At 31.9% G+C, this 25,319-nt stretch overlaps 2 protein-coding genes across 8 annotated transcripts; both read right to left on the bottom strand.

Annotated features, from left to right (window-relative positions):
- Nucleotides 1–4: 4 nt before the first annotated feature.
- On the bottom strand, nucleotides 5–5,651 carry LOC111283324 (nuclear transport factor 2-like). 4 transcript variants are annotated; one of them, XR_016341049.1, is made up of 9 exons: nucleotides 5,137–5,651; nucleotides 4,920–5,054; nucleotides 4,049–4,358; nucleotides 3,267–3,526; nucleotides 2,584–2,773; nucleotides 2,138–2,271; nucleotides 1,980–2,058; nucleotides 1,246–1,315; nucleotides 5–469 (listed from the first exon to the last, which is right to left on the bottom strand). XR_016341049.1 is itself a non-coding variant. In XM_022871769.2 (9 exons), exons 1-9 carry the CDS (start codon nucleotides 5,164–5,166, stop codon nucleotides 327–329), a joined length of 1,341 nt encoding a protein of 446 aa, XP_022727504.1. In that variant the 5' UTR covers nucleotides 5,167–5,651; the 3' UTR covers nucleotides 5–326. The 4 variants fall into 4 exon arrangements, 2 of the variants coding, with proteins under 2 accessions (XP_022727504.1, XP_022727505.1); XR_016341050.1 differs by having other exon boundaries at nucleotides 3,267–3,523; XM_022871769.2 differs by having other exon boundaries at nucleotides 1,980–2,048.
- A 991-nt stretch (nucleotides 5,652–6,642) lies between these two features.
- LOC111284001 (pre-mRNA-processing factor 39-1-like) lies at nucleotides 6,643–16,590 on the bottom strand. Of its 4 annotated transcripts, none has more exons than XM_089758684.1 (14): nucleotides 16,453–16,590; nucleotides 15,477–15,931; nucleotides 14,569–14,909; nucleotides 14,060–14,289; nucleotides 13,270–13,437; nucleotides 11,857–12,223; nucleotides 11,216–11,359; nucleotides 10,545–10,697; nucleotides 10,341–10,457; nucleotides 9,809–9,889; nucleotides 9,512–9,649; nucleotides 8,808–9,104; nucleotides 7,545–7,658; nucleotides 6,643–7,060 (listed from the first exon to the last, which is right to left on the bottom strand). In XM_089758684.1, the coding sequence occupies exons 3-14, from the start codon at nucleotides 14,590–14,592 to the stop codon at nucleotides 6,953–6,955; spliced, it is 1,941 nt and encodes a 646-aa protein (XP_089614810.1). In that variant the 5' UTR covers nucleotides 14,593–14,909; nucleotides 15,477–15,931; nucleotides 16,453–16,590; the 3' UTR covers nucleotides 6,643–6,952. The 4 variants fall into 4 exon arrangements, with proteins under 4 accessions (XP_089614810.1, XP_022728461.2, XP_089614811.1 ...); XM_022872726.2 differs by having other exon boundaries at nucleotides 14,800–14,909; XM_089758685.1 differs by having other exon boundaries at nucleotides 15,477–15,925.
- Between the last annotated feature and the right edge of the window lie 8,729 nt (nucleotides 16,591–25,319).

Here is a 25,319-nt window from a genome sequence, read left to right as displayed (position 1 = left end):
ACCATCATCACAATGCGTCAATGCCTCATTAATCATAAAACAGCTCAAGAACATAAAAAAAATCTCCACTCGAACTGCATAATAAAAAGCATTCAAGGGGAGAAACATATACCTATCAAACGAAATAAAATTAAAAATGTTCCCCAACACTCCTTTTATGTGGAATAACACACAAAAATGTAAAAGCATATATTCGGAAGTCACTGATGGAAAATGTTCAATGGGAACTACCAACCCTCAATCACCCCCAAGACTAAAGAAAACCCCATTGTGCAAAAAGTTGGGGAAGTTCAGCCAACTTGTATTCTGTTTCCCATGATGCTATCTTATCTAGAACCTCGCTGATAGAAACCATTGCCACTTGATCTGTAGTTACCAAATTCTTGGTTGTTTCCCCTACCCAAACTACGAGAACCAAAGCGACCTCTTGCGACCTCGAGTGGATAAGTACCCCTGCCTCTTCCCCTTCCTGATCAATTTGAATGCAGATTCATATCAACAGAGCAAAACTCTATCAAATTCATTTCAATAAAGAGAAAGTTGAATGCATTTCAATAAAGAGAAAGTTGAATGCCATGCCATTTTAAATTGAACAGTAACATATTAATCCAAATCATGTGTTCAATATAAAAATAAATGGTTTGCAAAAGCTGGAAGAATAGTTTTCTATTCTTTGTTTTGGCCTAAGGAAGAAGAATATAATGCAGTCATAATAAGTTAGAGATGCTATTGAATCAATACTTGACGTTCATCAAGATTGTCAATTTTTTTATATAAAGTTGCCCACAAAGCACGTTATTTACAACAACATAATTGGAACAGTTTCACATGTCCATGCACACACAAAACCGCCTTGCTTGCCTAACAGTCTGTATTAGAACAAAAAGCCTAATGCAACCATTGACTACATCTGTTACTGGCCAGCACTAATCAGTCAAAGCAAAATAGATCTAAAACCAAAGCATCAGAATTATAAGGTTATCTTGGAAGCTGTTTACAAGCCAATTATGCTTAGAGATCCACACAGAGGATTATCTTAGAAATGCAAAATTTTAGTGAAACAAGATGTAAATTGAAGCACAAGAATTTAGCAACTCAAAAAAGTTTGTCAAGAGTGCTTTCGTAGATTTTGTGGATGTTCTGAAGGTAACCAAAAGGAGCAATTGTGAAAGCATGTCACCGAAAATATAGAAGGAAATTCTGGCAAGCATAAAACGAAACAGGAGTATTTATAAAGGCACATACTTCTACTGCTGCTATTTGGTCTGCGCTCCTCTATGTAGACTTGCCTTCCTGCCAACTGTATAGGAGATGCCTACAGAAGGAACAAACTTGATATTAGTGTCAAATATGAAAATAAGCCAAAATAAAAATGATAAAAGATTCAGCATGACAGTAAATATACAAATCCGCTATGAAAGCAAATTTATATATATAAAGAGTCCTTCATGCAATGAGAAAGCCATCAAGCTTTGACAGTTGATGATGCTATAAGTCAATTCTTTGTTTAAAAAAAACAATGGACAGCAGGTTTATTGCCTTTACCCTCCCCTCTCAAATCCCCTCTTTTTTCCTGTATTTCACTCAAGAAGCACTTTCATGGCTGTGCTAGTCATCTCCATCTCATCCAACGAGCAGCAGAATAAAAGCATCACAAAACTATACAGATTCAGCTTAAATTCAATCCAACAATATGAACAACTATGAACGATAAAACTAGAAAGTAATCATAAGGGTGCAATGCTAAAGACAGTTCATTGCTATAGTAAATTCAACATTACAGACAAACACAAGCCAAACAACTAGTTACGATAAATAATTCAACATTGGAGTTATTAGCAAGTAAAGAAAGAAAGTGAGCAGCTCTTAAAAATTCTCAAAAAATTAGAGTGAATAAATTAGATTCCATACTAAGCTAATAGCTACCATCCAACACATTCGGTTGAGGGAAACAGCACAAACAAAATGAAAATTCATACCTTGATTGCATTTTGAACAGCAAAAATGTCTTCAAACTCAACAAAAGCATAGCAAACACCAACAACATCCTGCATGCATCTAAAACTAATTTAGTTTCAAGTTTCTACACCAAAGATAATCAAGAAGGGCAATCAAGAAGGGAAGAAAAAGATACCACCTTGCGGTTCCGGATAAACACACCATCAGGCTTGATTCTGCCGAAATTCTTGAACTCCTGCTCAATCTCAGTAGCAGTAACAGTAGATGGCAAGTTTCTCACATAGACCGATTTGTATTCACCAGTATATTCACCTGAAAGAAAGGATGAACATCAATAATCAGATTGCAAACCTGCAGTACTATAAGCATTTATATGAACATCTTCTCGACTCTCATACAGGAAGGTACTTCCAAAATGGAATGATAAAAAATCAAGCCTCAGAAACTTTAACTCCTCAACCATAGAAACAAAATTCTGATGCTCAGTGACTCCCATTAAATACCCAGATGGTCCATTTAAGAAAAATTTTCTTACCCAAAACTGAATGCAAATTGATAAAAGCCAAAGCACAATAATGAATCAACAACTATAGCATTGTAAGAAGTAGATACAGTTAGACTAACCTTCTTCAGAGACCAAGCCTTCCTCCACTGCTGTCTCTGCTGCAGATTCAGGCATATCTGACCAAGCAGGACGTGACTGCTGACTAGGAGGCTCTGGTGTGTGATCCCAATCTGAAGTACTCTGGGGAATCTTTCTATAAGATGGTTGAACTTGAACAGATGAAGCAAATTGCTCCTTCGGAACACGCAACTACAGCATTCATAACAACAAATAATGTTGGTCAACCACTCAGAACTATTTAAATTTCAACAAATTAAACACTATTAATCTGTGTGTGAAGCATTCAATAGAAACAGAGTTTGTTTGAGAAAATGCCTATAAGACTTTACTCACATTTCATAACTCATGGCAAGTACCCATAATTTCTTTCTCTCATTCACATGCATGGTTCTGTCTACTTAATTTATTAATCCTTTATATTTTTATAGTCTATTCTTTATGTGCTGAACTTGTTTCAGTAATGTAAGGCCAGATCTTGTGTATGCCACATGCTTGGATAGAATTCACTGGACATTTCGGTTGAAATAAGGGTAAAGCAAACATGGACTAGTTTAGATAAAATGATAGCCGACTCAACATGAATAGGCAATGAGTGAGAAACCTTCAATAAATGACAGTCATAAAAACACATGCTCATATGCAAACAGAATGCTTGCATAAAAAGCAACAGGGAAGTACTTACAATAGAGGCGTAAGTTCTCTTTGGAGGGTCCCCAACGGGTTCCTCCAAAGGCATAGCTGGGGGTTCTTGCACAGTGTTCATCACACTGTGATGCAAAGCAAGAGTTTCCTCTGCAGGAGCTTCCTCCGCCACAACTTCAGCTTCAGCATCTTCTTCTTCTGGCTGCTCTGTGAGAATATATCTGTCAACTGGACCATCTTCTATATGAACAGAATTGACATACTCCCTCGCCTCTTCCTCCAAAACATAGTCAGAAACTGCTAAATCCAACAAGTTAAACCAAAAAAAGCAAAATTCCTACCATCAGAGATAGTAAATAACAAATACCAATGGAAATAAAGATTGTTTCCCACAGATAAAAAATGGTGATTTTAATGTAAAGACGTAAAATGTGGAAATTTACTAACCAAACAATAGAAAAGCAATCAGGTGTCTAAGGTTTCAGTGCCTCAAGCAGTAAAACTATGAGCAAGCAACTTAATGTCAAAAGAAGCCAAGAAGATCTAATTATCCTTCAAATTCTGTATAAGATATAAAAATTGTCATTGAATGTAAAGATATTTAATTGATTCTACCATCTCTGTTAGAACTTAGAAGACACCGTACTATCAACTATAGTACATGGCCAGGAAAAGGTCATTGTTTAAGTTGATGGACACAGTCCAACCAAGGCTCTAAAACTAGTCATCTACATTTTGCATGTGGAAAAAGAGTCCACAAAATGCTAAAGCTTAAAAATAAAAAATTCAGATTCAAGTTAGAAAAGAGCTATCCCACCGTACCTGGTGGCTCTGCAACAGGGCTTGACATATTTAGTTGAGCATCAATCTTGTTTTCTGGTAATGTGGAAGCTGAATGTTGGTAAATCATTCCATCATCAATAAACTGAAAGATATCATTGAGAACAAAGTAACCCTTCTCTTGAGGGGCAAGGAAAAAGGTTTGCACAAATTTCCTTCTGCCATTGAAATCCATGATTTTAACAGAACCGAAAACCATCACCAGAACACCTCCATTCCAAGAACCAAGAGAATTAATTGTCTTGATCTCAATTGAAGTAAAATTTAGTGACATGACCAAGGTATGAATTTGCTGCAGAGAAAGATCAAAAGAACCCAATAAATCACAAATTAACCAAGTATATTCCAGATAAAGGACTTATTTAAAAGCAAAACAATGTTCATAACACAAATTTGCAAGTGAAATTGCAACATCCCAATCATTTGCTAACAATTAACAAAAGGCTTTTGCTTGTAACATCTAAAAAGTAGATGGTCCAGAGAATCCATTTCTTAAAATGATAACTTGCCCTAGCTTAAAAAAAGGCCTTTTAGAGAACAAAATCCTATCTCTCACCAAGGTTATTCTAGCCCAAATCAATATATCATTCTCTAGAAAAATATTGCACAGAAATTATATGTTAGCCGTTATAAATGCATGCACTTGAAGGCACATACATTATACAACCAAGAATATTAAAAGAAATAATCCCTGTACAAAATAATATGCCATTTATCATATAAAAGAAGAGAAAATATAGCATTAATCAAAATTTAGTAAATTGAAAAAGGATACTGCATTGGAGACACGTTCATGCTTAAGTAAATTCATTTGAAAATATATAAAGAAAGAAAATAAGAATATAAATACTACCAGCATTGAGGAAGCAGATTCGGAGGAATCTCCATCGACCCGAATCATGTTACTGGCATCTGAGTAAAACTGATGAAGTAGATCAGGTTGCTGCTGTAGCACCTGATAGTATTGTCCCACGAAGTATGAACCAACCTGAAATTTAAAAAATAACAAAAACACTGATAAAATAAGGAAAACCCATATAGAAAAAACAAAAATAAAGATGAAAACTCACCTGAACGGGTCCTGGATATGAAGCAGCCATTGTGATGAGCCAGATGACCTCAAAACAAAAGCATGCAACGAAGAAGATCTAATCTAAACCCCAACAAAAAAAAATAATAATAAGTAGTTATAGCTCCTAAAACAATGATCGACCCACAGATCCAAATAGTTCGACTTTAGTATCCGAAACCCTAGTTTTTTTTTAAAGGAAAAAAGACTAGGGTTGAACTTTAAATGCCAGAGGGAATAGCCCTTGACGATTTTTTTTTGTTCGGTTTTGGTGATAACAAAGACAAAGCTGAGTGAAGTTACGCTATAGTTGGAGATACTTGATTGATGAAGATGATAAAAAGAAAAGATAAAACGAGATTGTTGGGTTGAAGCTGAGTGAATAAAATCTCCGAGAAGAATCTAAAAGAAAGAAATAAGAAAAGAGAGAGAGAAGCTCAGATCTGCAGGCAGAGCGAGAGAGAGAGAGAGAGAAAGAGGTTTTGCTGCTGCGCCGTGTCTTTCATCTGATTCGTTAAATTTGTCGCTGGGGATTACCGCACAAAATAACAGCTGTCGTATTTGGTGGAACCTCTTTCCAAACCAACGGTTATAACCGTTACCGCGTGTCACCTAGGTTTAATCTGAACGGCTCTGATGTTTTTGTATCTTTTTATTTCTGAGTCGAATTTTCCAGTCAAAATTAAATCAAATTACAGTACTAAACTTAAATAAAATTACGACACTAAATTTAAATAACTGTCATACAAAATATTAATAATTTATATATTTATTTTTTTATAAAAATTATATATTATAATTTATGTAAACAAAAAAAATATAATATGCATTTTTAATTTTTATCTAACTTACATATAAATTTTATTAAAATTTTAAATTGTATCAATTTCATAATTATAAAAATAATTCAAAAACACCCGACTAGCTTTGCCATGATATATAAATTTTATGGTATTTAAAACAAAAAAAAAAAAAAAACCCAGCTTGCCTTTCATATGTAGTTACTCCTACAGATAGTATATACAGAATAGCAACGGCAGGCTATGTTATGATGACAAATGGGAAAGGAAAAGGGTGTCATACAAACATGTTTCTGCTCCTTGCCCCAGGGTGCAAGCAAACTGAAATCTATCAGCTATATCTGGTGTCGTATGTGATTTGTTCTTTACCAATGTAAGCAATCGGATACCATCCGTAACAAGCCACAACAGATTGGATATTGGAATTGGAATTATATAACTCTCGTTTACAGAACAACCATAAAGCAAAGGATGTAAAGGGGTGGATGGATCAGGATGATGGATGAGATCACAATCGTTGTGCAGTCACACGTATATATTCTGTATTTGCTTGTTGAGGCAGGCAGCTGTGATTGTGACTGTGCGACTCAGCTGCTGGTCACATAAAATAAACTATCATTTCCATTTTCTGGGGCCTCCAATTTCATAAGAAGTTGCTCAAAGGCTTAAACCAATCAGCCTTCGGCTACGTCATTAGGTCTGTCCAATTCAGAACTCAACTACAGATCACATAAATTACTAACATTTGTGCAAGTTTCACAAAAATAATCTAAAATTGGAAGAGAAAAAGACACAATAATACCACCTAAAGCGCAATTTTACCATTGTCAACTAAAACAGATTACTATCCTAAACATCTAATCCCCACCCCCCAAAAACCCAAAAATGTCCACCTTGGCTAACTGCTAAGCCATCTCATGCTAGTAACAGCAAGAACAGGTCAGGTTAAGCATACAGATGGACAACAAGACAAAATTAGAGACATCAAAGAAAATGGATAACTGTGTTATTGCCATCTCAGTAGTAAGTCCCATAATAAGTCTGAGGAACTGCTGCAGTAGGTTGCTGAGCTGGGGTTAACGTTGTGGTGGCAGTTGGTTGGGCATAACTTTGTTGAGGAAAGGTCTACAGAAAATCACAGCAAACATTAGCTCCAAACTAGAAAAAATTCAAACTTGAATGTTTCTTTGGATGTTAAGTTAGAAGAAATGAAAGTAATTTATAAGAACATCATTCCAAAAATATTAAGCTTCAAATTTTAAGTGCATGATGCAGTGTAGATTGCTACCCTCCGCTATTAAGTAGATCAATGAGGGAAAACTGTCATGTTACAATTGTCCGTGGTATGTGGCAATTTAGTGCCATGAATCTTCCAAACTGTTTGTAATTATTAACAAAAGAAGCTTACATATTTAAATTTAAAATCCTTCAACTGTTTAGCGTTGAAAAAGGTGAGTTCCAGGTTTCAAAAGTGAGTAGTAGCAAGTGGGATGATATCCACGTTTCATTTAATGAAATTGGTCTTGGTACCTCAGAGTGATAGTTGTGCTACAAGTCTTTGAAATTGTAGTTTGACGAATCGAAAGCAATTAGATAGAAAACTTCATACCTGAACAGGATATGTAGCGGGATAAGCACCATAACTGGCACTTTGTGGAACTGATGTGGGTACTTGTGGAGTGGCATAATTGCTACCATAACTACCAAATGCACCATATGCAGCCTGCAAATATATAAAACTGTCAACCAGACATGACAATGACAGCAAGAAGCATAACATGAAACCATATACACTCAACGAGAAAATAATTGGCAGCCATAAACTGCATGCTAACATTTCAGCCAGTTTTCCCTACAGTAAATTGCAACATGATCTGAACATGCATGGCTATAAAATAACAATAACATAAAAAAAAAAAAGAAAAAAAGCCATACAAATGACAAACTAAGCCTTTTACTGCTACATAGTCTGCTATTTATGTAGGTTATATGGTGCTATTGTGCTTTATTTAAGACCACATCCTCAGTAAGCTAAGTTAAAAGCAAGGTAATTTGTTAACAGTTCCCATCCATTTCCTCTCCTCTTGACATGCATATCCATTAGATCACACTTTCTCACTAGAGCAAAACTAAGGCTTTCCATGGTAGGAAAGTTGGAAAAGGGTAAAGATGAAAAACTTGTTACTCCAATGGTTAAAATTTATAACCACTTTCTTACTTTATAACTTAACCATTAGATTAACAATTCCTCTTACCACATACAAACTAACATCAATTTGTTGCCATATTTATATATTTCTCTTATACATTTATTCATCATCTTTGTCTTTCCTTATATCCCCACACATCCAGCTTGGCATTCTCATCTCAGCAACAATCATCAAATGTTGACACTTAATTGTTTACCATCAAGTTCCAGTGAAATTTTATGCTCACACAAGATTCCCGATCCACTTTTCCATTCCCTCCACCCCACTGAAATCCTATGAGAAACATATCTCGCAAACAAGTCAATAATAAGCACAAGCTAAAGATCATCACAGCCATTTAAGGTGAATCTAGAATAACCAGAAAAAGGATCAATCTGAATTCATTTTTATATCTCGAAGGAAGAATTGAGAAAGAAACCAGGACCAAGAAAACATTTTCCAACTCTTAGAGAACAAAATGTCTACTTAAGAGAATATGTTAATAATGAACATTACAATATATTGATCAAATACATGATAGTTTTTTTAACATTTCATCAAATATAAAGTGCTTCCAACAGCAGAGAGAAATTTAAGGCACTGAATTATAAAAGTCTAGATTATCACCAAAACAAGCATATACTGACATACAATAAAAAGATATATCAAAAAAAGCAATCTACCTGTTGGCTGTAGCCAGGAGTCCATGGTTGTGCCTGTGTAGTAGACGGCCAAGTTTGAGGCTGTGCACTATAACCAGCTGGCCACTGGTTTTGTGCATTTGGATAGGCACCCATCAATGACTGGCCAGGTGAAGGGGCACCAGAGTAAGATTTTGCCAGCTTTGTCTTTTCTGAAGCCAAAAAATCTTCTGCATGACGTTTTCTTAATTCTGACATGGGCCTATGAGCTAAGAAGAGCTTAGCATGCCGATCTTCTGCCTTTTTAATAGACTGTACATCCCCAAAGAGATTCAAGAACTGCATAATTATTGTCTAAAGGTGAGCTACCAGTTAAAGTTTTCATACAATATTAAGCATAGAGGCCAGCTTTTTCCAAGTAAAACACTAATTTAAACAATCAGACACTAATGCAGAATTTCAAACAGCATTCACAAACTTGAGAGAAACACGTTCAAACAAACTCAAGATGGTCGTAAAAGAAAGGGAGGTCAACCTCGTAGTTAAAAGCAATTTCCATTTTCCAGCCAAACCAACACCTCCACACATGACTCAATATTGAATCCATAACTAAATATCACATAAAGAAGCTTAAGGGAATGCATTTTAATTGCTAAGCACTCGAAGCACATTTAGACAATTACGTTTGATTGCAATCAATAAGGCAGGGTCATTTGCAAGCAATTTTTTTAAACTAAAATTATTACCTCCAAAAATATGCTAGATAGATCTTCCCTGTCTGCTGCACTGCCATCTGAGTTCGGGCCTATAAACTTGTCAACCAATGATTCTAAATAATCAATCTGCCTTGGTGGTGGCAAAATTGTTTCAAAATGTATTAATGCCTACATGTAAAACAAAAGCAAAATCAGAAATAAGATACCAGAGAAGAATGTTAAGAAAAGATGTAACAAAGGGGTGTTTGTGTGTGTGTGTGTGTGTGTGTGTGTGTGTGCGTGTGCGTGTGTGTGTGTGTGTGTGAGAGAGAGAGAGAGAGAGAGAACCTCAAGGAATGGTTTAGACAGTTGGACTTGTTCAAGTGCTCCAGTTAGAATTTCCCTAGCCTTCTCTGAATTTCCAGAAACCTACAAACAAATTCAAAGGGAACAAGAATTTAAGACATAAGTCCAGCTTCTGACATGAATCTATGATGAAGTAAGAATGATAATTGGAAATTGATTTTTACACAAGCCATGGAAAATACACTCAGAGAAAACACAAAAGCCCATATGGCAATGGTAACAAAGAAATGCCGGGATATAACATACCGCATATTTAAGTTGACATTAATAGTATTTGAAACTATTAAATTAATAACCAAATATTTAGAACATCAGCAGTCGTATAATATTAACAGTAAAATTCATATTTAGACACAGGCAGAGCCAAAAGTATGATATAAAATGTCATTCTTTAAAAAAGATCAATAATATTGACATTGACTCCTGAATCAAAGGAAAATCCCTTTTTCATTTCACATGAATCATATCATAACAGAGACAAAAGAAATTAGGCATCACAAGCACGGCCACCTACCAAGTATGAAAATCTAGAGTACTGTGCATACAGCATGGGTAATGTTTGAGAATGCTCTTTGCCTTTTTCAATGGCAATGGCTTGCTCGTATAAAAAGAAGGCATCTTCGAGTTTCCCCTGCAGAATTAAGATAAACAACCCATTTCAAACAGGTAACCAGTTTTACCACAATTAAAGCCATATAGGCATCTAGCATAATCTTACCAGACGGGATTCCATATTTGCATGCTTAATAATTGCTTCAAGTAGACCGGGAGAAATTTCACTGTGAACAAGTTGATACGCAGCTCGAGCACCTGGTATGTCCCCATTCTGCTCCTTGAATCGAGCAGCAAAAAGATGGATCTCTGGTTGCCTCTGTCAAATATTGGAAACAAAAAATGCTAGTAAAATAAACACAACGGAAATTTTTGCAACTAGCACAATGTCACCATTTAAGTCTCTCCACAAGGACACCGACCAATTATACTTCGTTTGCAAATCAATGCTAAAAGTTCAAACAATTATAATTAAGAGTAAATATCAGACTGGCTGTGCATAATAGTAAAAACTAAATCACAGGCCCAAATTGTTTCCCTAAGCCATAAAAAAGAAAATAAATAATACAGGAAAAACAAAATGTTCACTTTTCAATTGACTTAGTCAGGGCACAGATGTAATAAAATGTACAAAAATAAACCAAAAAAGCTTTGAAAGATTTGCTTCCAAGCATTTTTTTTTTCAAAATTTTTAATTTAAAGTATTTAAATGACAGAAGTCAAAAGTGAAAGGTTTAAATTAAGTATGGAAATCAAAACTCGAATGGCTCTTAGGGGGAGGGAGATAAAATTCATCCCAGTAGTTTTTCTCAAGCAAGCCATATTGTCACTTAATACCTTGACAAAGACTTGTGTAGCACGTGCAAGTGCATTATCAGCAAGATCCATGCTTCCACTGGCTTCCATACATAAAACATATCGTATCCAGTACTCAGGATAATTGGCACAGGCTATTAGGCACCTTTCATATAATTTGACCACCTAATTGACAAATGAAAATATAAAAGATTAGAAAGATATTCTGGTGCACCAAAACATTAAACAGGGGGATGATACAAAGCACAAGGAGAAATGCATAAGAAATACTCCATCGTGGGAACAGAGAGGCCCCTCAAATATGATGGGACCCTCCTTGACTGACAGATAAATGGTTAGGAAGAGAAGAACACACCTGCAGGCATAACGTTGGAACTTTAAAAAATATAAAATGAATACACTAATCAATACATTACAAACCTAAAATGTCCACTGACAAATGAGGGTTTGAAGTACTTAGCCTCAAAGAAACCAAATCGAAGGTCCATGCTTTAGTCTCAGTACATTTCCCGTTTAAAAAGGTTGCTTCACCCAACGATTTAGCCAATAAAGCAAATGATGCAGCAGATGTTACTTAACTGTACGTCAATATATAACAACAGGACAACTGAACACTAAGAACTATAGCTAAATTGCAAGATGGACAAAACAAACTCAAATACCTTATTGAAGTCACCCTCCCTTTCTATAAAGTCCAGGTAGTTATGCCAATTTTCAAGCTCAGCAACATTGAGGGGCCGCACATGAAAGTAAGGCCTTCTAATAGCTGTTTCAAAACCTAGGATCTTAGAATCAAACTCTTTAGCTTTCTTATATAGCTCTTCTCTAACGGCAACATACTTCTCCAACTCTTCTGCTTCTGTTGAGCCAGCACTTACAGGCTTTGGAGTTTGTTCTACAGCATCAGGATGTACCTCCCTTTCATTTACTTGCCCATCAGCCTCTGAAACTACAGCTGATCCATTGACAACAGCTTCCTCAGCAGTCCTTAATTCTGACAAAGGTCGACTTCCAGCCAACTCTTTAAAACTGTAATACATTGGCATCAGGAAATAAGCAAACTAACTCAATGCATTATGATCCACAGAACCACCATATTCAGACTGTGATGTGAAAATGCATAGCATTTTGAACTATCCAAGGAGCTCTCTTCCATGCTATAAACTTCATCCTCCCTCCCAACCCAAGATTCGGACTAGAGCCCTAGTTAAAAGTGCCAAGTTCCAGCCTTTTGCAGTGTCTCCTTGAGGACTACACATGCATTCTTTTGAATGACAACAATTCACATTTAAACAATAAAAACATCACACTTTAGATGGCATGATGCAACCTTAAAAATTCTAAGCAGTTGATGGTAAGATTAAACGACCAGTAAATGTTTATGCAGGTTATGATCAAATGACCAAATTAAATCAAGTTTGAGACCAAAGAAATCCTCAAACATGCTTTCATTTGATTTTGGTAACGAAACCAAACAACCCATTAAGGTCATTAAGTTGCAGATGCAACCAGCCAAATGGCAGAAGATTTGATGCAATATGGTCTATCATAGAAGCATTCCTATCTAACTTCCATTTTCCAATTTCCATATATGGACAAAATTAAAAAAATGACAAAACAGCTTGAGAAAACGAAACCATTACTACTTCAAATTTAATTAGTAAACAGAGGATATTTCTCCTCAGACTCCATTTGATATCTACTTTTGCTACTTCTGGAAGCAAAAAGAATTTATCTTCAGACGTGAAAGTGAAAATGCTTTAATGGATTAAAAATTACAAATTTTACATCATTGACAAAAAGTAAAAAAATTAAAAAATGATCATACTTCTATATGCAACCAATAAGCATGAATTGATAATTTTTCTTGACTGTTTCCTTATTTTTCCTTTCTTGCAAAGTTCAAGAAGCAAAAACTAAAAGGCGAAGAGCAATGAGAAAGAGTAACAACCAAATCGAACCATGATAGCAAGGTTAATGCTTAAGTTTGGCATACATGTGGCAATATGGTAATCTTGTATACACATTCCAAAAATATAAACAATTAGATATAAAGAGACACAAAAAGACCTTACCTGTTGAAATACCTCTCTAGCTGTTGACTAGGGTTCTCCAATATTCTAGTATAAATAACAGCAAGGCGACTCCACTCCTGGTGCATGTATTCATATTCAATGTATTTATCCCAAAGAGGGAAAGACAGATAATCAGTTCCAACATATGCTAATCCTCGTTCAAAAAGCCTGAAACAACATACAATGTAATTGTTATTACAAATAAAAGAAAAACCATCCAGGCAATGCAGACAATTTCATAAACAGAAGACAGTTGGACCAATGTTGAAGCAGAAGGAACAATTCACTCTAGACACGGCCAAATGCTGCATTTACCTTCCTGATAAATATCAAACTATGTCTGAAATGAAGCATTGATAGAGGCCATCTAGACCTTAACTGGACGAGATCTTCCCAGCAGCATTTTGCATATTGATGCACCCCATAGTGTCAAGGTTATAGTAATAACTCATACATAACTACAAGAATATGACGCAGACTTCAAGAGGAAGTGGAAGTAGGAAGCGTAAAGAGCTCAGGAATATAGTCAATATCCTAAAATAGTTTCAACTGCTACTCGTACAGTAGCCTCAACATCCAGGGAATAAACATGGAAAAAAAAAAAAGCATTTCTAAAGTGCATTCCCATCGCACCTTTCCGCCATAAATGCAAGGAATTGCTGTTGCAGGCATACCGAAATAATGTTAGAAAGTAACAAAAATCGCCAGATCCTCATGATTAAGAATAGCACACAATCATGATCTCCTAATGCAGACCAGGAAAAATAATGGGTATTTTAACACATATTACCTTCGGATGGTTTCTGGATCTCCATATGTTTCTATGGCAAATGCACAATATAGCACCCAGATGTCCACAGAATACGTCACTCCCTGAACTGCTCTTTCATAAACCTCCACAACTTTATCCATTGAGCCTATGCGCGCTTCATGATCTGCATACTTTTTCCAATAACCATAACACAAAGGGAACTCAGCCAAGAAAGCATCATAAACCTTTCGGATTTTCAGTATATTGTTCTGCATTCAAGGTGTAGATGAAAACATCAATTTGCAGAAGAGATAACAAGTTTTGATAAAAAATAAATAAATAAAGAGGATGAGAAGTTCAAAACTACGAATTCAAATAAACACAGAAACCACCAACTTTGGGAAGATTATTAGAAGCAAAAAGGAACAAGGATAGAATATACAAAATAATTGAAAGATAGGTAGCACTCTTGGCTCCATGCCACTAAAGAAAGTTTTTAACATATTACATACGGCTTTCATCACTTTTTTCAAATTTATTAAGGTTACCATCCAGTCTCTCCCCAAAGTCATTCATTTTAAGTATGAGTACTCCTCCGCCAAATTGTGGTATTCAATCTTATAACATGGTCTCCACCCATCCATGCCAAATAAATAAGGAAAGGAAAAGATTAGATATTAGATAGGAAAAAGACAACTAGCTAACAAAATTTCCAACAGGTAAAAGCCCACAGAGTCTGTTTACTTATCCCCTTCCAACACATGTTCATGCTCACACACCTCTGCAACTTTCTCTGTCTCTTCAATCAATGTAGTCCAAACATTAAAATCCAAAGAATTAGCTCTCACAATACTCCACAAACGATCCTCTTCACCAGACATAGGTGGCACTGTAAGTCAAAAATAAAAACAAAAAATACAAATGAGTTTAACTTTTTCTAGATTTAATTACTAATAATAACGATAACGTTGAATAAGGAAAATGATGGTTATAGTCAAAACTAAGGTGTAGAGGTCCAAAGAACTACCAACCATATCATGTTGATCACAAAAAAAGCTTCATGGCAGATTACCAGTGGATAAAGGCTGTTTTGGTGCTCAACTATCAGAGTTTTTAGCTTTTATGGCAAATCTTTGGGGTGGTTAGCTGCTGGTGTAAAATAGCAAAAAAATGAAAATGCTATATAACATCATTTGATAAGCCCACTTTTTTTTTCACTTTTTTTTTCTAGATAATATGAACACAGCCTAAAGAATATAAGAGAGTTTTATTTAGTTTAGAATAATGCAGGCAGCTAAAGTTTATTCCGTAACAAAAGTACTTCTTCTAAATTCTCATTATTAAGCAGGTTTGCAAATCATATTACATAATGTAACCTTCAACACAAAATGAAATCAAGAATAAGTTCCCTGTTCATGACAGATGCATGTTACCAACACGCCAGAGAAAAACATACCGGAACCATCCACAAACTCTGCTAAAGCAGAAGCTCGACCCACATTATCAAAAACATTTCCATTCTCAACTGTTGTGGCATTCCCTGCTTCATTGACAACATTGCCAATTAGAGAAGAATTATAACCAGCAACTTTAGATGCATTTGCTGCTGTGTTTCCAGCTGCGGTAGCATTCTCATTGGTTGGTCCACCAGCTGGCTTACTGTCATACATTGCACTGATTTGACCCTCTTGACCAGCAGAATTAGGGTCAACACCAGCTGCAGCATATGCTCCGTTTGCTGGTGCACTAGAAACAATAGGATCTCCACTAGCTTCAGAGGGGTAAGCACCAGAACCAGTAGAATTGTAAGCTGCTGATGTATAATCCATCATTGCTGATGAGTCAGCAACTACTGCTTCACTATCTCCCATTCCAGCACGGAAACTCTAACGTACAGTATACAAACTAAAACTAACAACCAAGCAAATAATTTACTGTCATTCTTTTATTTTATATGAAAAATATATCCAACCAAAAATGCAATAACAATATTTCTCCATTAAAATTATAGTAGAAAAGCACAAAACTAACACCACTTCAAAATGAAATAACAAAATTACTTAAAGGCCCCTCTTCCACTCCCAAAATTCCTAATTTTTAACTGTTCCTTCGGAAAATTCTAGAGAACAACACAGAAATACCAAAAAAAAAAAAAAAGGCGAAAATATTGTAAAAATTGGTAACGAAATAACCAATATTCCCCATTAAATTAAATTAAATTAATTCATAACAGTATTTTGGAGGGAAAAAAGTAACTTGTTCGATCGACAAGAAAGTCTAGTAAAAAATAAAGGCAGTTTATATGAATAAAGTAAAGCAATTAAATCTAAGAACTCTAAAACTTCGATACAAAACCCTAATACAAACTAAAACATTTTGGCAAAACCAAAACCCTAAATTGGAGAAAGTGATAGAAACGGCTGGAGACATACCGGGAGAAGGAGAAGACGTTGTCGTTTTGTAAAGCGTACTTGATTCAACAATTTGGACTGATTTATGTTGGAAATTTTGAGAAGATTTTAGAAAGGAGCGAAACGGAGAGAAGGGGAAACGAGAGGGCTGGGTAGGGCGTCTGAAATCTTATGCGGGTCGCGGTTTTTATTATTTAAGTTACGTGGAAGCGGAGGCTAATCTAGGCCGTTCATATATTTTTATGATGGTTTTAACATAGGCAGTTGGATTATTTTGGACGGGCATTCGGCCTCTAGGTTAATATGTCTAATGGCTACAGAAAGTATGGTGAATTTAGGAAGGTAGACTACTGAGCCTTTCTCTTCCTCGAGGCCCAACAAATTATGAATTTGTTAATCATAATTATTATTTGATATATATATATATATATTTGAGACATGGACAAAATGATTTGATGTTAGAATTTTGAATTCTTAATTTAAATTTAGATATGATAATGGAATCAATTTCTATTGTTTTTGAGGTATCCATATTCGAATTTATTTAATCTTCATAATATTTGAATTTATTAAAATATTTTTTATTTAATTTTTTTTGTCAAAATATAAAATAAATAATAATTTTAATTTAAAATTTAAGTTTACTCTTAATTAATAATTAATAAAATTTATTTGATAAGATTGAAAAACTTTCACAAATATAAAATTTTATATATTTACGTATGTAAATAAATAATAAATTTAAATATAAATTCAGATGAATTACTATTCATTAAAAGTTAAACCAATTTAAATATTAAATATCCTAATGATTTATTTGTATTATATTCGAATTTATCATAAAAAATAAAATTTTTATTTGAATTCATTAATTATTCATTTATAATTATTTAAATTCAATATAATCAAATCAAATAATAATAAATATCTATTTATTTATTACCTATTATCGTTCCAACTTAATTTTATATTAACAAATTATAACACATAATAAGATATTTGATTATGTTGATAAGTCATAACACATAATATGAAAATGTTTAACAAGGGGAATTTTTTTTTTATATATATAAAAGGAATTAGAGCTCATAAAACTCATTTGTAATTGAGATTGGAGTTGGGTTTGACCATAATAACAAATTTAATAATAAATATAATATCGATTTATAATTAAATGTAATGACATAAAAAAAGAGTTGTTGTAAAACGATAAAATTGTGCTTCTATACAATCGTGTAAATAAAATTTTTATATTTAAAATTATTAAATTTTGAATAATAATTATTGAATTTAAAAATCAATATTTTTACCGACAAGTTATATATTGAAAGAATCTTTGATCAATTGTCAAATTGGACCTTAAAGTTTAAACAAAAGACAAATCCAATATTTTCTGCTGTTTTAAACGTCAGTCTCGTACGGAAATTATATAAGTTTAAATGTGATTATATTTAATTTAGTTTTTTTAATAATATATAATATTATAAAGTTTTAAATTTTAATTTAAATTCGAATCAATTTTTTTATAAATCAATCAAAATTCAAATTTTCGATTTAATTCAATTCATTAATTTTTATTTTTTATATAAATTTTAATATATTTTAATATATTTATATATAATAATTATTTTTATTTTTTAAAAATAATATATATATATAAATTAATTAATATATATAATTTAATTTAATTTTTTTACATTAAAATTAAAATTTAATCTAAAATTAATATATTATATATTCAATTTTAATCCATCAAACTAAATATTATAACTTCTTATCAGTTTTCTCAAAAATTTTTCTCTGATTTCATGTAGAAGAGCTCGCTGTCAATCTAACCATAGCAACCGACTAATCATAAAAGTAAAGCGGTGCAAAAATGACTTGGCAGCCAAAAAAGCTGCGGAGAAAAAATGAATGCGGCAAACCGAAGGCAGGAAGAAAACAAGTGTCAGTCTACGTAGACTGGCCCTGTGGAGCTTTTCTTTAAAAAAAATCGAAAAATCGATTTAAAATCTAAATATTTAACTCAGATTATATCGAATTTTTATTTAATTCAAATTAAATATAAATATTGACACATATATTAAATTCAGATTAAATTTTAAATTAAAAATTTAAAAATTTAAAAAAAATAAAATCGAACTAAATTATTTTTTTTTAATTTTTATAAAATAAAATTAATAATTTTATATCAAATTTTATTTATATATATTAAATTTTTATATTAAAATAATATATAAAAATTAAAAATTAAAAATCAATAAACTAAACTAAAATGATAAAATTCAATTTGATTTTATTCAAATCGAATCAAAATAAATTTTAAATTTTTATAATATTAAATAATATTTAAAAAATTTAAATTAATTTAATTCGAATCAAACCATTATCACCAATTGTCTCCAACAAAACAAGTTAGGTGTAAGGAGACTAAAATCTCTTCAAGTTCTTTTAATACAGGATTAAGGCTTTTGGTATCATTACTCTCTACTCTCCTGTATCATTACAATAAAAAAATTCAATTATTAGTGTTTTAGATTTAATTAATTATCGATAATTTATATATTACTCTCATAACATATAAATTCTTAAATTTATAACTAGATTTAACAAGATAAGTCACCATCAAATTTTTATTTATATATAATTAGTCACTTAATAAATCTATTTTTTTTTAATAAGCCTCTCAATTTAACTAAGGGTCCCTAAAGAATAAGTTTTGACATTCTAAATAGAACTAAGTTTAAGATTTCAATTACATGTAAGGAAAGTTATAACACTCCCGTAACACCCATTCTAATATAGTATCATTTTATTTTAAATTATCCTAACAATTAACTTGGTTTTAATGATCTTTTATTTTAATGTTTAAATATTGAAAATGATTTCTAAGATTTTTCATTAATCTATAAAATTTTTAAAAATATTTTCTCACCACAAGAGTATTTAAAAATCATATTTGTTTTCTTAAAAAAGTTTCGTGGTCAAAAAAAGATTTAATCATTTTTTATTTTTATTTTATTGAAAATATATCTAATTCATCCACCATTAGGCTAAAATGAGAAATATTTTCTCACCTATAAATATCTTAGATAATCATCTATTTGTGATTATTAAGAATTTCATCATTAAATTTTATTTTTTATTTTTATTTTTATTTCTAAATTTTTCATAATTTGAGTCAATTTAGAATTTAAACTATTATTAATTTCTTAATCTATAGAAAGAAAATAATATGACAATTATTTTTTGAAGTCTCATTTAAATTTTTTCATCATTTGGGATGAATTTAAAAAATTTTATTACCTAAAGATTTATTAGAAAATTTACTATTTAAAATTTATAATATTTCATAATTAGATAATTGTCAAATATTTTTTTTCACATTTTGAAGTTATATTTTTTTATAATTTTATTATTATTAACTATTATTTGGACAATAATGTAATTGCTTTTATTAAAATTTCATCTAAATTATTCCACAATTTAGGTAAAATTAATTTAGAAAAATTCTTCACCTAGAGATTTCTTAAAAAATTTATCATTTAAATTTGCTAAAATCTCATCATTGGGTAATTAATATTTTAATTTCAAAATTTTATTAATTTTATTTTTTAAAAATTAAAAATAAAATATTAATTATTATTATTAAAACTTTATCTAAATTATCCTCTATTTGGATAAATTTAGAAAAAAATTTTAACTAAGAGTTTTATAGAAATTAACCTTTTGCGATTTTTAAAAATTTCATTATTGAATAATTATTATTTATTCTCAACAAAAATTTATTAATGTTTTATTTTGTACTTTTTTTTAATTATCTTCTCTATTTTTTCCTAAAATTTAATCATGCAAAAATTTTTTTAAAAATAAACAAAATAAAATAAATAAATAAATAAAATAAATATCAAAATAAGACACTGACTCGGTTTAGCGCAACTCAGGCGTGTGGCTTGGCTACAAGAAGGAAAAGCTATTGGAACGACTCATGAAGGTGGCTCGGCTCGACTAAAAGGACAACGACTAAAACATTGAAATCTAGATTGTGTCGTCGGAATCTTCAAATTTTGTCAAAAACTTCATTGAAAATTGAAAAACTCACTAAAAACTTCAAATTTCATAGGAATCTTCACTAAAAATTGAAAATTTTCATCAAAATCTAAAAATTTTCTAGATTTTCTATATATTCTTCTAGAAAAAACAAATATTCAAAAATCACAAATCTTTCAAAACCCCCTTGCCAAGACTTCTAAAATTTTAAACTTGATTACTCTTTTTTTTAAAATTATTTTTGCATGTATCTATTTTGCTTGTTGATTTCTCTGTGTGGGTTTTGACTTTGATTTATTGTATTTATAGGAATTTAATCATAAAAACCCTAAACGAAAAAAAGTTTCAGTTACTCTTCAATTCCAACTTCAAACGTTACAATCCAAACAAACAATTTCATACAAACTCAAACACGTAATTTTTTTGTCATTTTTATTATAATTTTATTAGTTATTTATTTAACAAATCAAACAGTTACAACCTCAGACAAATTGAGATGTTTATAATTACAATTCATGTATTAGTGCTTTGTGTATCATAATTCGTTTATTATTGTTCCGGATTTTATAAAATATTGATAATTTATATATTAATGTGATGTTTTATATAAATTATGTATTATAATTTATGTTAATAAAATTTTTTGAAATATTTTTTATTTTATTAAATTTATATAATTTTTTAAAGTTTTGATCTCGTGTTTTTATAGTATGTTTTCATGTTATCACTATATCATAAAGATAACAATAGGAATGATAAAAGATTTTTTTTTATCAAGGGAAAAGGAACAGGAAGCTTTGGGAAGAGGACAAACAAAACTCGTACACTCTACCGCCGCTGTGGTCGTCGTAGCTACCAACTCCAGAAGAGCCGCTGATCTGCCTGTGGCTACCTCACCGCTCGCATGCGCAAATTTAACCTCAATCCCACCATTTTCCTTTGCAGCCTTTTTATAAATTGCCATTGTTGCAATGCTTACTGGAATGAGAAGGCTATAAGGAGGAAGACAACTGGAACAGGAAGGATAAGGTACCATAGCCATGTACCAAGAAGGTTCAAAAACAACTTCAGAGAGGGTATCCATCTTGCTTTCTTGCTTTCTATATTCAGTAAAAACATTCACCATTGGAGAGCTCCTTCTCTTCTCGGGTTTGCTTTTATTTTTGTTTAGTTCTGAAAAATTAAGCATTTGCAGGTGCTGAAGCTATTCCAAGGAGAAAGAATGTTGTTGAATACTGGCGAGAGACAATTGTTTCCTATTCTCAGACTAAAGTTGCCATTTAAACTGGCATTTTGTTTGTAAAATTTTCCAAGACAGTTTTGTGAATGATCCTTCAATTTTTTTTCTTTTAAATTTGAATCTATCAGATTTGATTTTGATTTAGTTTGGTCAAGAATCCAGCATTATATTAACAAATCAAGTGCTCTGATTTAATTCTATCATTATGATTAAGAATTTAATATTATACTATAATTATCATTATAAATAAGAATTTAACAGTATATTAATAAATTAAGTATATTAACATTTAGTTTCTTTTAGTTTTGGCGATTTGTGTATTTATATCATATAAAATATTAAAATTTATGTATTCATATTATGTTTTACATGAAAAATATGAAAATTATATATTATAATTTGTATCAATATAAAAATATGCGATATATTTTTTTTAATTTTGTTAAATTTATATATAATTATTATTAATAAATTTAAGTTATCTTTCGTATCTTTTTTTATGTCATATTTATATTATATCATTATATTATATTTTAAATTATCATATTTAGTTTGTTCTCATTTAATCTCTAATCTTTTGTTTATGCAAGTTTTGGCGTTGATATTGTACTTGAAAATATATACCTATTAGATGGTAACAACAATTTAAAATATATGATTTTGAAAAGCAAATGAAAGATTTATGACATATGAAATAGTTATCGGGAAAAATTATCTTAGTTATTAGTTATTTTTATTATTTTTTTATCTCCCTCAAAACTTGTAAAAAATTTAATTGATAATTTTTTAACTAACAATTAGAGTTAGGAACGAGTCGGGTCAGAATGGGTTTTTGCTTGCCTCGAACTCAACTCAACTCCATGATTATAAAATTTGAACTCGATTTGACCCGATCCGAAATTAATAAAATATTATTTTTAAAATATAAAATATTATTTTTAAAATATAAAATATTATTTTTTTAAAATTATATATATAAATATTTGTATATAAAAATAATTTAAAATAATTTTTTTATATAATATCGGATCAGGTCGGGTTTGCCTAAAATCCGAACCCGACCTGACCTCGATTTTTCTTTAATAATACTCGACCTGACTTGACCCCGAAATCCTATTTTTTAAAAAAAAAATCGATCTTATGAGGTCAGGTCGGATCAAAATCCGTCGAGTACATATTAGGCTACCAACCTTATGAACAACTATTAAATCTTTCTTAAATATATATATATATATTTATATTGTATGGATTGTATTATCCCTTATTTTAATAATCAAATTAAACTCTACAAAATCATTTATTTATAAAAAAAAAAAACCTCTACAAAAATTTTAATTTATTTATTAAGAATATATTTGTTATAAACAATTCAATATATTTGTTATAAACAATTCAATATATTTGTTATAAACTTTGTTTTATTTACTAAAAAATAAAACTTAGAAATTTCAGAGTTACTTTATACCTCCTTAACTCCTTCAGTATTTTCATGAACATATAAAATTGGCACCAAACAATCAATTTCTCCCTCGTTTATTTCACGGTCTTCACGTAAAAATTAAAAACCCTCTTCCATGGTGACCTAACCCAAACGAGTTGAAGTTTCACGTAAAAATTGATAACCCTTTTCTATGGCAACCCAACCTAAACGAAACGGAGTTTACCTCCCCAAAAGACGAACCCCCTTCAAGCCCGACTCTAACATCCTCTCTAGGATCACTTCCTCCCCCATTAGTTTCGTGGTAAGCAAGCCACGTGCGACATCTCTTTTGTCTCCAAAAAACTCCACCGCAACACTGACAAAGTCGTCTATATCCTTAAAACTACTTTCTTGATCTTAGTTGTCCTTTTGATCATTGAGATGGACCATGAACAGTAATTCAATGAGCTCGAGCTCCAGTAAGCTAGTCTTCTCAGTGCACATCCCTCTAGATTAACCCACACGTAATCGATCAGATTGTATCAGGTTAATGTTGGGAATATTGACTCAAATCTCATAAGAGATTTGTTTGAAATTTATTTGAAATTTGTCAGATATTGCTTGATGGACAAAAAGACTTGCAAAAGAAGAATTCTAAGAGAAAGAAGATTCTTAATAGGTAAGTTTGACTTGCAAAAGAAGAATTTTAAAAGGAAAGTGATTTTTAATAGACAAGTTTGACTTACAGGAGAAGAATTTTAAGATGAGAGGGATTCTTAATGGGCAAGTTTGTATCATTATAAATAGGTGAAGTCTTTACAGGGTTAGGTATGAGAAAAAAGATGTAAGAGAGTTGTAGGGTTTTGTGGGATAGACCCCTCATAGGAGTATTAAGGCTCTACGTCTTATGGGTGTGTATGTTTATTTGTGAGTGGACTAGAGGAGATTGAGAGGGTCCACATAGGTATGATGTATGAAAGCATATGGGTATGTATTTGGTTATGTTGAAAGAGTGCACAAGGGTTTGGGTTTGAGTTTGTGTTTGTTTGGGTTGAAAATATTCTATAGGACTAGAGGAGATTGAGAGTGTCTTATGAGTATTGATTATTGAGTAAGGTTGATGACTTGATGTATGTTTGTAATTCTCTACAACTAGTGGATCTTATTTTTTATCCGTGGATGTAAGTCAGTTGGATCGAACCACGTTAAATTGTTATCTCTTGTGTGTTTGATTTATTGTTTGATTTTACTTTCACTGATGTGATTGGATTGGAGGCTTTTAGCCCAACAAATGATATAAGAGTTATGGTGTTCCTTAACAAATGGTATCAGAGCTGTGGTGATCTTCAACATGTGGTATCAGAGCTGTGGTGTTCCCCAACAAGTGGTATCAGAGCTGAAAGTTTAAAATGTGAGAAGAGTTGAAGATTCAAAATGTGGAAAGAGCTGAAGGTTCGATACGTGAAAAAGCTGAAAGTTCGAGATGTGGAAAGAGCTAAAGGTTTAAGATATGAGAAGTGCATGGTTTGAGTCATGGGAAGAAGCAAGTTCAGAAGAGCTCGATTCAAGAGAAAAGTTCGAGTTTAAGTTTTAACTATTGAGGATTGGTTTGTATGAAGCATGAAGACACAAGAGAAGAAAAGATGATTGTAAGACTTTTATTGCAGGTGGAGCCAAGCATGTCTAGCATGAAGATAGATGATTGATGAAATTTGAGTGAAGATGAAGATTGTTGGGAATATTGACTCAAATCTCATAAGAGATTTGTTTGAGATTTGTTTGAGATTTATCAGATATTGCTTGATGGACAATAAGACTTGCAAAAAAAAAATTCTAAGAGAAAGAGAATTCTTAATAGGTAAGTTTGACTTGCAAGAAAAGAATTCTAAAAGAAAAGTGATTCTTAATAGGCAAGTTTGACTTACAGAAAAAGAATTCTAAGAGGAAAGTGAATCTTAATGGGCAAGTTTGTATAGTTATAAATAGGTGAAGTCTTTACAGGGTTAGATATGAGAAAAAAGATGTAAGAAAGTTGTAGGGTTTTATGGGATAGACACCCCATAGGAGTATTGGAGCTCTACGTCTTATGGGTGTATATGTTTGTTTGTGAGTGGACTAGAAGAGATTGAGAAGATCCACATAGGTATGATGTATAAGAGCATATGGGTATGTATTTGG

This window comes from Durio zibethinus, chromosome 3 (genome assembly GCF_047325235.1).
Source record: "Durio zibethinus cultivar Kanyao isolate XHJ-2024 chromosome 3, ASM4732523v1, whole genome shotgun sequence".
NCBI classification, from domain to species: domain Eukaryota; kingdom Viridiplantae; phylum Streptophyta; class Magnoliopsida; order Malvales; family Malvaceae; genus Durio; species Durio zibethinus.
Note: the sequence above shows the minus strand (reverse complement) of the source record. Positions and strands in the feature narration are given on the sequence as shown.

Excerpts from the sequence above, each read along its gene's own strand:
- LOC111283324 (XM_022871769.2), bottom strand. The coding sequence starts at position 5,166 with ATGGCTGCTTCATATCCAGGACCCGTTCAG. Across the intron at positions 2,049-2,137 it reads TGTTTATCCGGAACCGCAAG|GATGTTGTTGGTGTTTGCTA; the intron begins GTGGTATCTTTT and ends AGATGCATGCAG. Across the intron at positions 1,316-1,979 it reads CTGTTCAAAATGCAATCAAG|GCATCTCCTATACAGTTGGC; the intron begins GTATGAATTTTC and ends TTCCTTCTGTAG.
- LOC111284001 (XM_022872726.2), bottom strand. The coding sequence starts at position 15,891 with ATGGGAGATAGTGAAGCAGTAGTTGCTGACTCATCAGCAATGATGGAT. Across the intron at positions 10,458-10,544 it reads CAAATATGGAATCCCGTCTG|GGGAAACTCGAAGATGCCTT; the intron begins GTAAGATTATGC and ends TTAATTCTGCAG. Across the intron at positions 9,105-9,511 it reads TATCTAGCATATTTTTGGAG|TTCTTGAATCTCTTTGGGGA; the intron begins GTAATAATTTTA and ends ATAATTATGCAG.